Here is a 14249-nt window from a genome sequence, read left to right on the forward strand (position 1 = left end):
CACCTCTGTCCCCCTGGAGCCCGAGGTGGCCCTGCCAGCTGTGTCCCCACCTGCCCCAGGCCCCTGGCCTCAGCGCACCTGGCTCTCCCTCCAGGCTCCCCAGAGTGACCCAGCCCTCGGCGGGACTGTGACAGGACATCCGAGCCAGGGAGCGGCCTCCACTCGCCACAAGGAGACGGTTCAACAGCATTTATTGAGCTCCTGCTGTGTGCCTGCTGGGTGACCCCCGCGGTGCCAGCCGCTGCCCCGACCGTCAGCCCCGCCCCACAGGGCTCCGCCCTCCGGGCACCTCCTCAGCTTCCTGGCTGGTCGTGGGTGTCCAGCACTCAGTGGCCAGTGGCCTGCAGGGCTCTGCATGTGGCGGCAGGAGTCCAGAGCTGCTGTCCTGTCTGTCTGTGGCCGGCAGCCCTGGGCCCACGCAGCCCAACTCCCAGGGCCGGAGCCCCAGGCCAGGTGGCAGGAGGCCTGGCTTCGCCTCCACGCTGGGCCCAGTCCACGGGCCTCTGGGGCACCAGACCAGTGGTGGGAGGGGTGGTTCCAGTGACGCGTGCGGCCAGGGCTGGGCTGGGTCTCGGTCACACCCAGTGTCCCAGGACCCAACACTGGCGGTTCAACTCTGGCGCCTCCTGTGCTGTGCTCCGGGGCCAGGCGTCCCCCAGGTGTGGCTGGTGTCCTGCAGGAGAAAGGGAGGTCAGTGCCAGATGCCTGCCACGGCTTTGCCTGTCCCCTGTGCCCCCGCCGCCCGGCCCATCACCCAGGCCTCCTGCTCCGTTACTCCAGCACGGGCCCAGCCACCCGTCACCCATCAGCCCCCCAACCCAGACACCCGCCTGCCCGTCACCCGCCTGGACACACACCTGCCCATCACCCACCTGGACATACACCTGCCTGTCACCCACCCAGGCACGCACCTGCCCATCACCTGCTCATCTCCCCACGAGTCATCTGCAGTCCCCAAAACCACTGCTGTCCACCTGGCCTGCCACCCAGGATACCGCCACTGGCACCCACCCATCCTCCCTCCACCCAGGACCACACAGCGGCCCCCAGCCACCCACTGCCCTGGCTCCAACTCCAGCTCCAACCCCAGCTCAGTGGCTCGGCCCCAACAGTCTACCGTGGTGCCCACGTGGCAGATCACCCACCCCATCACCCACCCCCGCCCAGGGGCTGCTCCCACCTCCCCTCCTGCCCTTTACCACGCCCACCAGCCCGCCTGTCTGCCCACCCAGCCCAGCCGTGGTGACCACCTCTCCTCCTTCCTGCCCACCCTCCTCTGAGCTCCCGGGGCCCAGACGTGTCCAGAAGCCATGGATGGTCAGGAGCAGGAGCGTAAGAGTCCGCGGCCCCAGGGACCTGAGCGTGGGTGGGCCGTACCCAAGCTGATGCTGAGCAGCCACCGTGTGCCCGCCTGCCTGCCCTGGCTTCCGGCTCCTAAAGGCCTGGACAAAGGCAGGCGCTCCGTCCAGCTGGCCCCCTCCCGAGTCTTCCTAAGTCCTAGAAAAGCAGCCTCTTCCCTGAGTGCCCCCAACAGGCCAGGGCCTCACCCAGTCCAGCAAGGGCCACGCCCCTCCCGCCAGGGCCACGCCCCTCCGGCCAGGGCCCGCCTACAACGCCCTGGCGCCTCCTGGCCCACAGAACCCCCAAGACCCCGCCCATTGGCCCTGCGGAGAGCCCGCCCTGACGTCCTGTCCCTCATCATCTGAGTCACGCCTGAGATCATGCCTTCTCCCCCGCGCCCCTGAGACTCTGAGCCCCGGAGAGCGATGACAGACCCCGTGAAGAACCACGGGCTGGGGGCGCGGCGGGGGCAGAAGAAGGACACGGGGCAACCGGGCAGTGGCACTTCTGCACCCGAGTCCCACAGCTGGCCTGAGGGGGCGTCTGCCCACTTCACCGAAGGGAGAGCTGAGGCCCGTGGGGCAGGTCCCCAGCTGCCCTGGGGCTGGGCTGGACTCACTCCTCCCTATTCCAACCTTGAGCGTTCAGAGGAGCGTGTCCCAGGTCACTGCTCCCCGCCCCACACTCTAGGGCTCGCGCACACACACTGGCGACACTTCTCGCAGGCTCTTGTGGAAAACCCACCGAGGTGGGAATCCTGGCGGAGCCCAGCTCTGGCCTGCTTACCTTCAGGGACAGGGGCTCGTTGCTCGACCCCAATGCAGAGCAGCACCATGGCTGGGAGGCTCTTCGCGGTGGCCAAGTCCGGGGGCAGGCGAGGTCGAGGCTGTTGGTGGCAAGGGGCACCCCTTGCTTCGGCTGATCGCCTCTCCTGGTTTCAATATTCTTCAATGTTACTGTTCTGCAAATCTGTCTGCATATTCTGGAACCATTTGGCCTTGTGTGTGTTGGGGGGGCATTTGTTTTGGCCCCAGCTACCGAAACAGTCCAGGTTTTTTGGAAGTGCTTGCTGCCAAGATAAAGGTGTTTGGGATTTTTTTTTTTTTTTCTTTTAATTGAGAAGCAAATATTTGGTGCATGGAGAGGTTTGATTGTTTTGCCAAATGAGTATTTAGAAGTGATTGTAGCTGCCACTGACAACCGCGGAGAGCTTACTGGAACAGAGACGGTGATCTTTTCAGGGGGAGGTACTGGGAATTGAACCCAGGGGCACTGAACCACTGAGCCACATCCTCGGCCCTTTTTAGTCTTTATTTTGACACAGGGTCTCTCTGTGTTGCTTAGGGTCTTGCTAAGTTGCTGAGGCTGGCCTCAAACTTGAGATCCTCCAGCCTCAGCCTCCCACATTGCTGGGATCACAGGCGTCCACCACGGCCCCCAGCGGTGTACTTTTTAAGGAAAAGGAGAAGTCAGGGTCCTTGTGCTTCCTTGAGTTAAAACAGGACTCTGTCCCTGGGTCCACAGGCCAGGTCACTGAGCACCAGGGCTCTCCTCCTCTTCTCTGGCCTCCAGGAAGGGCTCAGGAGTCAGAGCCAGTGCACCAGGACCCCACCCACTTCCCTTCCCCCCAGTCCCTTTGCTTTGGGGCGTGTCAGAGAAGAGGCCTGTGCTGTGGGCTGGGGAATCCCAACTCAAAACTTCTGGTCCAAAGTAAGCCACGGGAATGGGTGGAGAGGTCAGAGGCAGCCTCCTCCTCTCCAGCCAGTGTCAGCCCAGGGTGGGGAGCTCAATCCTCCAAGAGGCCCAGAGACACTTAAAATCTGGATTTCAGAAGACTCCATGGCCTTTAAGTGGTAGCAATTCAGACTCTAAATATTTCCAGCCTTCCATGGGCCCGGTAGCATCTCTCAGGTAGAACTCAGCCCTTGGAGGACATTTTGAGATCTCTGGCTTTGTCCCTTGGACTCTGTCCTGTGTCCTCGATCCCAGTGTTTGTCACTTTGTGTTGTGATAGCCAGTTGGTGTGGCTCCCCCAGGTCACCCAAGGATGGGGACCTCTATGTGAGCAGGGAGGAGGGTCTGCTTCTTCCTGGAGCCCTTGGGGCCCAGCATGTGGCCTGGCCCAGAGCGCAGCCTGAGCTGATGTTTTGACAAAAGCCACCATGGAAGAGGGTGGGGTGATGCTAAGCTTGTGGGGTCCCTGTCCGCCCTTCCTGCTCTGAAATTCTGAACATGATAAAGCCCTCCACCTTTGGGAAGGGTTTAATAGTGCAGGCTCCACACACTTACAAGCAGTGTAAATTTTTTAAGCTGTGTGATTTCTGACAAAGGGCTTCACCTCTCTGAGCCTGCAAACACATGTGAGATACAAAGGAAGGAAAGGGCCCAGCAGGCCCCGGCATGGAAGGCCCTCCCATCTGGTCTCAGATACTGATGGACATGAAAATAACCAAATGCCAGCCCTGGAATAGGGTGGGGTTCAATGACAGCACTTTCCCAGAAGAGGCGATTTCTCGTCCTTTCTAATCCAGATGTCCAAACGGGTGGGTGAAACGTCGGCTCCCTCTGGTCCTGGCAGACCGATCCTTGAGAGGAAAGCCACTTCCTGCAGCCTCGCCAGGGAACCAGGACCTGGGGATCCGCTCCAGGCTCCGCTGAATTGAATTAAATCACATCTCCTATTCCAAAATGGATTCATCGACCTTGAGGGGCACAGGGTAGCCAGTCCCTGGGCAGGAAGTGCCCTCTGCAGCTGGCCCACTGCCGTCTGAGGTGCTGAGAGCCCCTCTGGTACCCGTGGCCCGGCCAGAGCTGGCCGTCGGCTGCCCAGCCTTGAACAGGATGGACAGCGGGTTTGCTGGCAGTCTGTGTGAGAGGGAAGGTCGGGTCTTCTGGTCTACCCGGGGGGCCTAGCGGGTAGCGGGTCTAGCAGATTGAGTGGGGACCCCGCCTTCCCTTGACTGGAGTCTGTCCTCTGGGGACTCCTTGTTTCGGGTCCTTTGTCTCTTTCTCAAATCTGGGATGGGGCGGAGTCTTCTTGACCTGCCACCTCTCCTGAGAGCCACTGATGACTTGGAGTTCCTCCACGTTGGGCACGGGGTCTCTAGAACCAAGTGACACACCGTCTGTCCTCTGGGAGCTGCGGTGGAGCGAGGGGGACAGACCCACCTGCCGTTGCTGCCCAGGCCTGGGGCCTGTGGCTGTGCGCGTGAACCCTGGCTGGTTCCATCTTGTGAGACAGTGGCCTGCTGCCACGCCCTTTATAGACAGGGACACTGAGGCCCAGAGGTGAGGTCTGCTGTTGGGGTCAGAATAGGGCAGACTCCCTCCAAGGGCTGGCTCGGAGCCTCTGTCGTAATCACAGACGCCAGGGCCCAGGACGGGGAGGAGAGGAGGACGCCCCAGCTCAGGGCAGGAGGGGCCGGTGGCCAGTCCTGGGCTCTTGAGTTAGACTTGCAAAGCAAGCATCTGCGGAAGCCCCTGACTCCGCTGCCTGAGGGAGGGAGGGTCAGGTCACCTCGGGCTCCAGAGGCAGCGTGTGCGGAGGATTCTCAGCCGGCCTGCGCGGTACCCAGGAGGTGTGGAGAGGCCCGCAATACCCAGGTTGAGGCAGGCAAGGGAAGCCCGGCCGGAAAACAGGGCCTGCGGGGAGGAGACGGGCGAGGGCTTCAGCCGCGAAGGCTGCTGGGAGCCCACGGACCCAGGAGCACAGGACTCCCCGGGGCCTCGGGTCTCGCCGTGTCTGCCTGACTCGGGTCCCAGGCCGTCCCACACGAAGACTTTCCAGGAAGATCTATGTTTACCACCGGCCCCACGAGTTTCTTAGCAATAGGCAGGATGGGGTACCCCGCCTTGGACACAGAGGGGTGCGTACAGGAGGAGGGCGCGGGGCGTCGCGTGGAGTCCGAGGGGCTCCTGGACCATGTGGCTGCTCACAGCGCAGACCTCCCCAGGAGGACGGGTGACCTACAGGTGCTGGATGAGGGGCTGCCGCGGAGCATGTGGCGGCACAGGCCCTGTCCTGGGTGCTCCCGCTCCCGCAGGCAGAGACCAGAGAAGCTGGGGTTAGTGAGGGTGGGTTCAGAGGGGGACGAGTGACAGACAAGGCGGCAGGGAGAGGATGCTGAGGACGGCCTGCGCCCGAGCCTTCTCCAGGGCTGGCCAGCGCCCATGCTCATCCATGCCCATCCATGCCCACCCGGGAGGCTGCAGGAGCAAGGAGGGGCTGGGGCATAGGTCCAGTGCGGGCCCTTGAGGTTTGGCTCGGAGGGACGTCGGCCCCAGAAGTGGCTATTTCCACCTAGAAGTTGCTGCAGACCAAGCAAGTGTCAAGGAGCAGCTCTGCTCCTGGCAGTCGCTCCCGAGGGCCCCGGCGGGTGGGCCGAGGACGATTCTGAATCTGACGCAGGGACCCGCGGCATGGGCATCAGGCAGGATGCAGAACCCAGGTCCCAGCCAGGTCCAGCTCAGACCTCCTGACGGGAGCTCAGGGGGGCCACTGCCTGGCGAGTCCCCCGTGGGATCTGATGCTCACGTTGGCGTGAGTCCCTGGACCCCCAGCGCTGGGTCTCAGATCTCTTCAAGACGGGCGCCCATCTGCGCTCCCAGATAATTGGCATTGATATTTATTTCAGAAATCCCGTCTGTTTCCGTTTTAATAAAGGAGGCATGCGAGTGGCACTCCACTGGATTTGCTTTTGATCTAATAAAAATGCCAAGTTGCTCTGGGCCCGGAAAAAGTCTTCCTTGAAATGCCCTCTGCTAATTCGAGGGCAGCAGTGGCTAAGACCCGTCTAGACGGAACTCCCAGAAGCCACCTCTGTGCCTGGCGCGTGGCGGCCTCTTGCCGAGCCCAGCCTTACAGACACACCTGGAAAAGCCAGAAGCTTGTCTCAGGCATTGAACTTGACAGCCGCAATCAGCTGCAAACCCCCGTCGCCCTGGAAAGGAAGACGCAGACGCCTGGACCATACGGCAGTGTCTCTTCCATCAAATGTCACGTCCGATGTGCTCCTGAGCTCGCTGGTGGCGCTGGGAAGCCCCAAAGGCAGGTTTCAAGAGCAAAATCTTTCCACGGGGGGAAAAATGTGGCAGAATCCATATCACAGGAACCCGAGGGGGGATGGTGGAAGCAACGTGGGGCGCCACAGATAACCCGAAGCTTATGGAACCGCCATGTCGAGAGAGGTGTCTTCCGCAGGCACTTCTCTCTTTCAGCCGAGATTCAAAGATGAGATGACGTGAGCCACACACAGTTCAGAGGGAGGGCATCCGGGAAGAGAACAGGAAGCAGGTGCCAGTGAGACGCGACAGGGGACTCGGGAGGCAGTGAGGCTAGGCCGGGAGCAGGAGGCTGCGCGCTGTCTCCTGACGCTCCCACACGCCTCCTGTCCCTCGCGGGGTCCCGTGGCTGCTCCAGGCGAGAGCATCGCAGAACCCGCCAGGCACTTCCAAGGCGTCTTCCCGGCAGAAAGCCCACCAGCAGCTGGGAGGCCGAATCCTGGGGGGCGTCATTCCCCGGGGGGCCTGAGGGCGGCCTGAGGGCGGCTTCTCGAGGCCACGCGCTCGGGCGGCCTGGGCCAGGTCTGCCCACAGGTGCAGTCGCCGCCTGGCACGGCGGCCCACCCTCGGGGCCGGGGACTCTGCAGTGCCACCCTCGCTGGGTGCGCAATGCTGGAGGAGCCACAGTCGGAGCTCCTGGGCCTCCGAGTCCCTGTGAAAGGGGGCTGCGCGCGGGGCGAAGTGAGCGGAGGAAATGCGGCGTCCTCAGAACATCCTGGTCAGTCCTGGGGCACCCGGTCCTCGTGGGCCAGCTTCACATCCATCCGGGCCAGCACCGAGCCATGGCTCCTGCCCTGTACGCGTCCTCCCTGCCCCCGGCTGCTGTCCCCAGCCCCCACCCTGAGCGCGTGGGCACCGCGCCCTGTGTACTGACCGGTGACGGCTCTGGCCCCACTACAGAGCAGGGGACTCACCAGGGTCCAGGACCCGTGTTCCCAGGGCCCAGAGACGCCTCTCTGAATAAATGACGGAGTGGGTGGCCTCCACACCCGCAGGCCAGCCCTGCGACAGACAGGGCTCCTCCTTGTCACTTGGTGTAGCATCCGCGGCACCTCCTGGGGGAGGCCACCGAAGGCACGCTGGGCAGTGGGACTGGGGTGCCTGAGGCTCCCCCACCAGGAGCTGGGTCAGCTGGCTGCCTTCTGCACCACCCTCCTGCTGCCAGCCCCCAAGGACCCCCAGCCCTGCAGGGCCTCGCGGTCCCTCCTGCTGCCCCGAAGCCCACAGCCTCCTTGGGCCTGGCACTAATGCCCATGACTGCTGTGGCAGAGCCGGGGCTCCCCGGCCCTGCTGGCACCGCAGCCGAGCTGGCGCCGAGCTCGTGCCCCTGGCCAGGGGGCCAGCCTCTCCCTCTGCACGCAGAGCCCGTCCTGAGTCGGAGGTGCCCGAGGTCACAGCACCAGCTGCCCTCCACCATGGCCCAGAGAGCTCCTGTCACGCGGGGCGGCTCTGCACCTGCTCCTGCCCCCCGGGAGGCGTCTCTGCCCCCGCGGGGCCTGAAGGGCCCGTCTCAGGCGCTGCTTCAGGGGAACCAAGGCAAACGCGTCTGAAAACCCTCCCAGCCCAGAGTCACTGGACCCGCCTGCTCCGCTCTCCACTGCCACGTTCCCGCCACCTGGTACCCCAGGTGTGACGGCGGCGGCAGCAATACTGGGCCGGGGCTCCCAGCCTGCAGCCAGCTGCGCTCCAGTGGGTGCCTCTCTGTGGTCCCTGCAGAAGCGCGGCCAGCCTTCTCTGTCCCTCCTCCCAGGAGGCCCCCACCCAGCCAGACGTGGCATGACCCAGGGAGGGTTCTGTGCCTCCTCTCCGAGCCTCGCGGCCGGCTTCCTCCCAAGCTCACACCTGACACCTCCTCCCTGGCTGGCTCGCCCTCCAGGACGCAGCCCTTGGAGCCCAACGGCCCTGTGGTTAGCACTCTGCTTTCCTGGCTTGGATCCCCAGAGGCAGGAAACTGGTGCCGGCCATAGGTGAAGGCAGTACCGGGAAACCAGGCAGCGAGGCCCAGGGGAGGCCGGGACACAGAGGGCTCCTCAGCCCCACGCGCAGACTTCCTCCCACCGAAACCCCAGGCCTCCGGGGTTCCCACCCTAGGGCCAGGGAGCGGGCACTTCCAGCCATCAGTGGGCAGAGTGAGGAAGCCCCCAGGTTCAGAGACCTGTACAGATGGAAGTCGCGGGAACACCCTGAAAGATCTGAGATGAGTGGGCAGGGCGCTCTAGCTATGCTGCGTGACCTTGAGCTAGTCACTCCAGCTCTCTGAGCCTTAAATTCCTTTCCTGCTAAATGTGGATGAGCCACCTGTGGGGATATGAGATCCGGCTGAGGAGCCCCTTTACAGGGCAGGGTGGACGGACCCGACCCGTCACTTCCCTGCCGTGGCTACGCTGCCCAGGCCTGTCCTCCGCCCCACCACTCTCCTCTTCTCGGCATCCCAGTTCCCCTGCGAGGGGTGGACGCCAGCCCCATGTCCCCATCTGTAGCGCGGCCGGGGAGACGCAGGGGCCCGGGGTGGCCCCGCCCATCTCCAGGGCGCCCCGACCTGCGCAGCCGCTGCCAGCAGGGGGCGCACTCACGGGTGGGGTATCTCTCGTGGTGGCAGTCCAAGCGGAAGTCCTCCTCCTCGCTCCCGTCCCCCTTCTCGATCCTGGAGAGGAAGAGAGAGACTGTGTAAGAAAGAACAGGCTGGGCTGAGAAGGCGCAGCCTCCCTCCTGGACGACATTCTGCACGGTGACTTTTCCACGATCTGCCCACGGGTCTGCACGGGTGTCACGGCTTCCATTTCACTGATGAAGAAACAGAGGCCTCTGGAGGTGACAGGAGGCAGGACAGGGAGGCAAACCCACTGTTCTCACAGACAGAGGATGCTCAACTATGCACAAATAATCATACTCATAAAATATGCGTAGGACATATTACAGGAGTTTGCTTTCAAAATGATACGCCCATGTCCACAAGATGTTGGGGGTCAGTGGCCTTTTCTTAGCTGTGTAATATTCCTTAACTAAGTTAAAGTACTTCCCAAAGGCAATTCTACACATAAAGAAGGCCCGCCTCCTCCCCACCGTGGGCATGGCCATCTGTCTGGACCTGCATCGTATTTGTAGCAGCGCAGTCTAGTCCCCTGGGGAGACACAGTTCCAGACATTTCTGCCTCTGCCCATCTTCCCTCCACCACCCACCCCTTCACCCCTGACCTCGCAGCGGCCCCGAAGCCCTCTGCCCCCGGCCTCTTTCCCTGCATCCCAGACCCTCCCTTTTCTCCGTCCTCCCCTTTTCTCAGCTGCTCTCTTCTTTTACTCATGCAAGGTCGTCACCCTGCTTTCCACAGCAGAGCCTGGCTCTGTTCTCTGGTGTCCCCATCACCTCTGGTTCCTGGCTGCAGAGCCAGAGGCTTGGGCTGGAGGATGCGGGACGGTGGTGAATGACCAGCAAGGGATGCGGAAGCATCCTGAGCAGGAGGGAAGCACACACACTGGGCCTGTGGCCCCCTAAGACCATCGCTCACCGCTCCTTCTCTAGACCCGCTCTGTGCAGCTTGCACCAGAGGCTGTGGGAAAGGAAAGACTGCCCACCCTGCGGGCTCCCAGGGACCAGCCGGGGCTTCCCCGGGACGATAGGAGCACAGTTCCTGTTCTGTGGCCTGGGGGTCCCAGATGGCAGAACGCCTTTGTCGATGCCTTAGGAAAGCAGATTTCAGGTTGGTAAAGGGCAGATGCCCTCTCGTTATGTCTATTGGTTGTTGATGGACCTTTACTTAATTCATTTTTACATGGCGCTGAGGATCCAACCCAGTGCCTCACACAGGCTAGGCAGGCGCTCTGCCCCTGAGCTACGACCCCAGCCCTCAGTTTTTGTCTTTGAATGTGAGCACGTGTTATTTTCCAGGTAACGCAAGCTTGTGAAAAAAAAAAAAAAAAAAAAAAAAAAAACCCCTCCAGCTTCGCAAGAGCTGAGCCCCCTGCACGCCCCGGCGTGGGCCCGCCTGCCTTCGAGAACCCGTGCTTCTCCTTTCACCCACAGAGCCCGAACTGCACGCACGACCGTGCATCCCATATTTTTATTTACCCAGAAACTTCCAAATCTTTGCAGGTCTGTCCGCGCAGACCGCCGTCTCTGCTCCCCATAGCTGTGTTTGATTCAAGACCCCGCGACCAGACGTCTCGTTCGCCCATCGTGTGGGTCCGGCTGGGTGGTGAGGCCCCACTAACCAGCCATCACCAGGCTGCAGGCGGATTGGATGCTGGACCGTGACAGCCCCACCTGCCGGGCCGCCTCTGGCCTCTCAGCCTCCACCTGGGGCCCAGGCTCCAGGTTCTGCTGGTCTCTTACGAGTCACTGGCTCCAGGTCTCCAGGTGGCCCATGTGGCCTCTGCCTGGCTCCACCAGGAGCCTCAGGCCTGGGAAAGGGACCCAGAGAGCCGGGGTCGGGGTCTGGGAGGGAGCAGGTCTGCCTGGCACGGTCCCCGCCCTCCCTGGCCACCCCTATCTTGCTGCCAAGAAGCCGCCCACTCCATGGTCAGTATATCCAGCCACACATGCCAGTCAGTGGGCACCTACAGGCCCATGACCCCGCGGGGCCCCTGCTCCCGAGAAGTCAGCTTGATTTACACACGTGCAATCCCGCTACGGGCGCTGCACAGCTGGGGCGGGGAGTCCAGCCAGCGGGAGGGCTGGCCAGCGCTACCTGTGAAGGCCAAACGGTAAACAGCTACTCGGCTCTGTCCCTGCCGCCCTAAGCCACAGATGACAGGTGACGGGTGCGGTTGTCTGTCAGCTGCTCATTTGCAGCAGCAGGTGGCAGGAGGGATTTGGCCTGCGACAGACTGTGTTTAACCCCTGGCTGGCCCTGCGGCTGTCCACCAGGAGGTCACCAGTGGGGAGCGTTGAAGTCCCCCGGAGGTGGGGACGTAGTCGGGCTGGGAACCACTGTCTAGGGACAGCAGGGCCTGGAGGAGGAAGAGCGGCCCTCCAGCACCTGGAGACCATGGGGCCTCCCTCCTCACAGAGGAAGCTGAGCTGGGCTCCGACCTGCGCCTTTCTGTGCTCAGCATCACCGCTGGATCACGGGGAGCTGTGGCCGAGCTCAGCTCTGCGACCCACTGGCCGTCACTGTAACTCAGGCCACACTGAATGTTTTCTTCCTTCCTTTTTGGCACCAGGGGTTGAGCCTACGGGCACTTTACCACTGAGCCACACCCCCAGTCCTTTTCAGTTCTAATTTTGAGACAGACTTGCTAAGTTGCTTAGGGCCTCACTAAATTGCTGAGGCCAGCCTCCAACTTGCAATCCTCCTGCCTCAGCCTCCAGAGTCTCTGGGATTACAGGTGTGCGCTGCGGATCTTTTTTCTTATGTGCTCAGTGAGTGGTGGGCATAATGTCAATAGTAATGACCACCAGTGCCACCACCTGGGTCTGAGACCCAGGGCACATGGGAAGGGCTCAACGTGTCACCTACTTAATGGTTTTTAAGCTTGCTCAGTGTACGTCTCCCCAACACCTTTCAATTCAGAGAGAAAGATGGAGTCTGTCTCTGTCTCCAGGGTCCCACATGGTGCTCGGCAAAGTACCTCAAGTAACACAGAGAAGGTGTCTCTGCCAGACTTGGCACAGCACAGAGCAGAAGCCGAGTGTGTCAGGAGGCGAATGAGCCCAGGGATGGTGACGCTGACGCTACCTGCTCGGATGCCAACAGCATCATCCCATTTCACAGACGTGAAAGCCGAGGCTCAGATTCACCCCTCGCCCAGAGCCTAGTGGTGTGCTGGCAAAGGCCGACACCTGGCTCTCTGAGAGCAGAAAGGAGCCCAATTCTCGGTGCTTCTGGACTTCGTGGGGTAAACGCTCCCACCCTGGCTGGCACCCGGCTGTCCCCGGGCCTCTGCAGACGGGCCTCGGTCCAGGGACCACACTTTGGTAGCTCTGGTCTGCAGAGGCCTCCTTTGCCGGCTGGCATCTGCTGGCCACATCCACCTCCTGACCCCCTGACCTGGGCAGCATCGCTCTGTCCTCCAGCCCAGCGCTTCCCAAATTTCAAGGTGCCCAAAGATCACCCGGGGAGCCTGTTAATATGCAGATTCCGGGTCACGGGCCTGGGGTGGGGCCGAGATTCCGACCACCAGACTCCCAGGTGAGGCCCAGGCCGCTGGCCCGGGTCTTGTCCCACAGTCCTCAAGGCAAACAGGCATCACGGGGGAGCCCGCAGGAGTGGTCTGGGCGTGAGATCTCCCAGCGACTCTCCGGTGCGCCGGCCTCCGGCCAGCTGGCATTAAAGCACAGGCGCAAGTCCAGGAGCACCCCTTCCGTCCAGACGCGCCTCCCACTACGCAGGACCCACCTGTGCTTTCCACCTTCCTCCGGTCAGTGCTGGTCACCCAGCTGCCCTGCAAGTCCCTCAAGGGGCCACAGTCTTCCCTGAGCCACCGGCGCGTCCTGGGTGCCTCGCTGCTCCCAGGCACAAACAGGGCGTCCAGAGCCCGAGCCAGCACCCCAGGGCGAGGGCTGCAAAATAACAGGCAGGCGGCCACAGCGGGAGAGGGGCTGAGGAGGAGCCGCCTGGGCTGCAGGTCCAGGAAACAGTCGCGGAGGACAAAGAACACATCGATCTTTAAACGATCAATTTGCAACGGAATGAAGAATGGAAGTAAAAGGAATTTTGGCAAATAAATGACCACAGGTAGTAAATTAAGATTCCATAATATCCCATCAAAAGGACCATTCCAACACAGGGGGAAATAAATGGGTTTTTAAAAAGATTCTTTCTTTTTCCTTTTCCTGCGTGTGTGTGTGTGTGTGTGTGTGTGTGTGTGTGTGTGTGTGTGTGACACCATCTCGATGCAAAGCATTTGGAAAGTAACGGAGAACATAAAGCTGTCCAGTGTGATGCCCCGCCTGATCTCTGAGGGGGGTTTACACGTTCCCATTTCAACACTATTGGGTTTAACAAAGAGGTCCCTGCCCGGCGTGGTGGCGCACGCCTGTCATCCCAGTGGCTCTGGAGGCAGAGGCAGGAGGGCCGCAGGTTCAAAGCCAGCCTCGGCAACTTAGTGAGGCCCTAAGAAATTCAGCAAGACCCTGTCTCTAAACACAATATTAAAAAGGGCTGGGGACGTGGCTCAGTGTAAAAGTGCCCCTGGGTTCAGTCCCTGTACCAAAAAAAAAAAAAAAAGAAACAATAACGAGACCCTCAGACGTAAACTCCTGGTGGCGATGGCTCGCCTGCTGCCACCAGGAGGTCGGGGTTAGAGGTACCCACACTGCCAGCCCCACACCACCCCTGGCAGTGCGAAGCCCTCTAGGCTCCGTGTGCGGCCAGCAGCCCCTTCCACAGCCCAAGCTGGACACGAGGAAGCAGCGCGGGTGGGCAAAGTCACTGGTGGGGGGCACCTGAGGTGGCGCTGCTCAACTTGGCAGCAGAGCGTGAGGAAAGGGACGGGGACGAGCAGGTCAGAGCCACGGAGGCAGGAGAGTCCAGACGAGGAGGTGGGCCGTCTGGGGCCGCGGGGAGGACGCAGTACTCCAGACAGGGCGGTGCGGGACCCTGGCCCCAGGGCTGCTGGGAGGACAGGCCAGAGGCAAAGGGACCGAGGCAAAGACCACCCAGGAGGCTGCTGGGCCGCCCGGGTGAGAGCACTGGACCGGGCGGGCGGGCGCAGGGACAGAGGAGAGCTGCAGGGGTCCTGCTCTGTGGGGAGTCGGTCCGAGACCCCCAGTGGATGCCCGAGACCCCGGGCCGTGTGAGGCCTATGGAAGGATCTCCCGATTTTAACTTATCCATTAGACCCAACAACTGACCGACCACGGATCTCACCCTAAAATGAACAGCGGTCGACAGAGGCAACAAAGCTAC

The 14249-nt window shown here is 61.8% G+C and overlaps 1 protein-coding gene across 2 annotated transcripts in view; it reads right to left on the bottom strand.

The window, feature by feature from the left end:
* Positions 1–428: 428 nt before the first annotated feature.
* Positions 429–14249, bottom strand: part of GSG1L (GSG1 like) — a 200997-nt gene continuing 187176 nt past the window's right edge. For both annotated transcript variants that reach the window (XM_079121512.1, XM_079121511.1), the window contains 2 exons: positions 8976–9046; positions 429–673 (listed from right to left, as the gene is read on the bottom strand). In XM_079121512.1, the coding sequence (XP_078977638.1) occupies positions 576–673; positions 8976–9046 (169 nt within the window). In that variant the 3' untranslated portion in view covers positions 429–575. The remainder of the gene's footprint in view (positions 674–8975; positions 9047–14249) is intronic.

Source organism: Sciurus vulgaris (assembly GCF_902686455.1).
Source record: "Sciurus vulgaris genome assembly, chromosome: 18".
Lineage (NCBI taxonomy): Eukaryota > Metazoa > Chordata > Mammalia > Rodentia > Sciuridae > Sciurus > Sciurus vulgaris.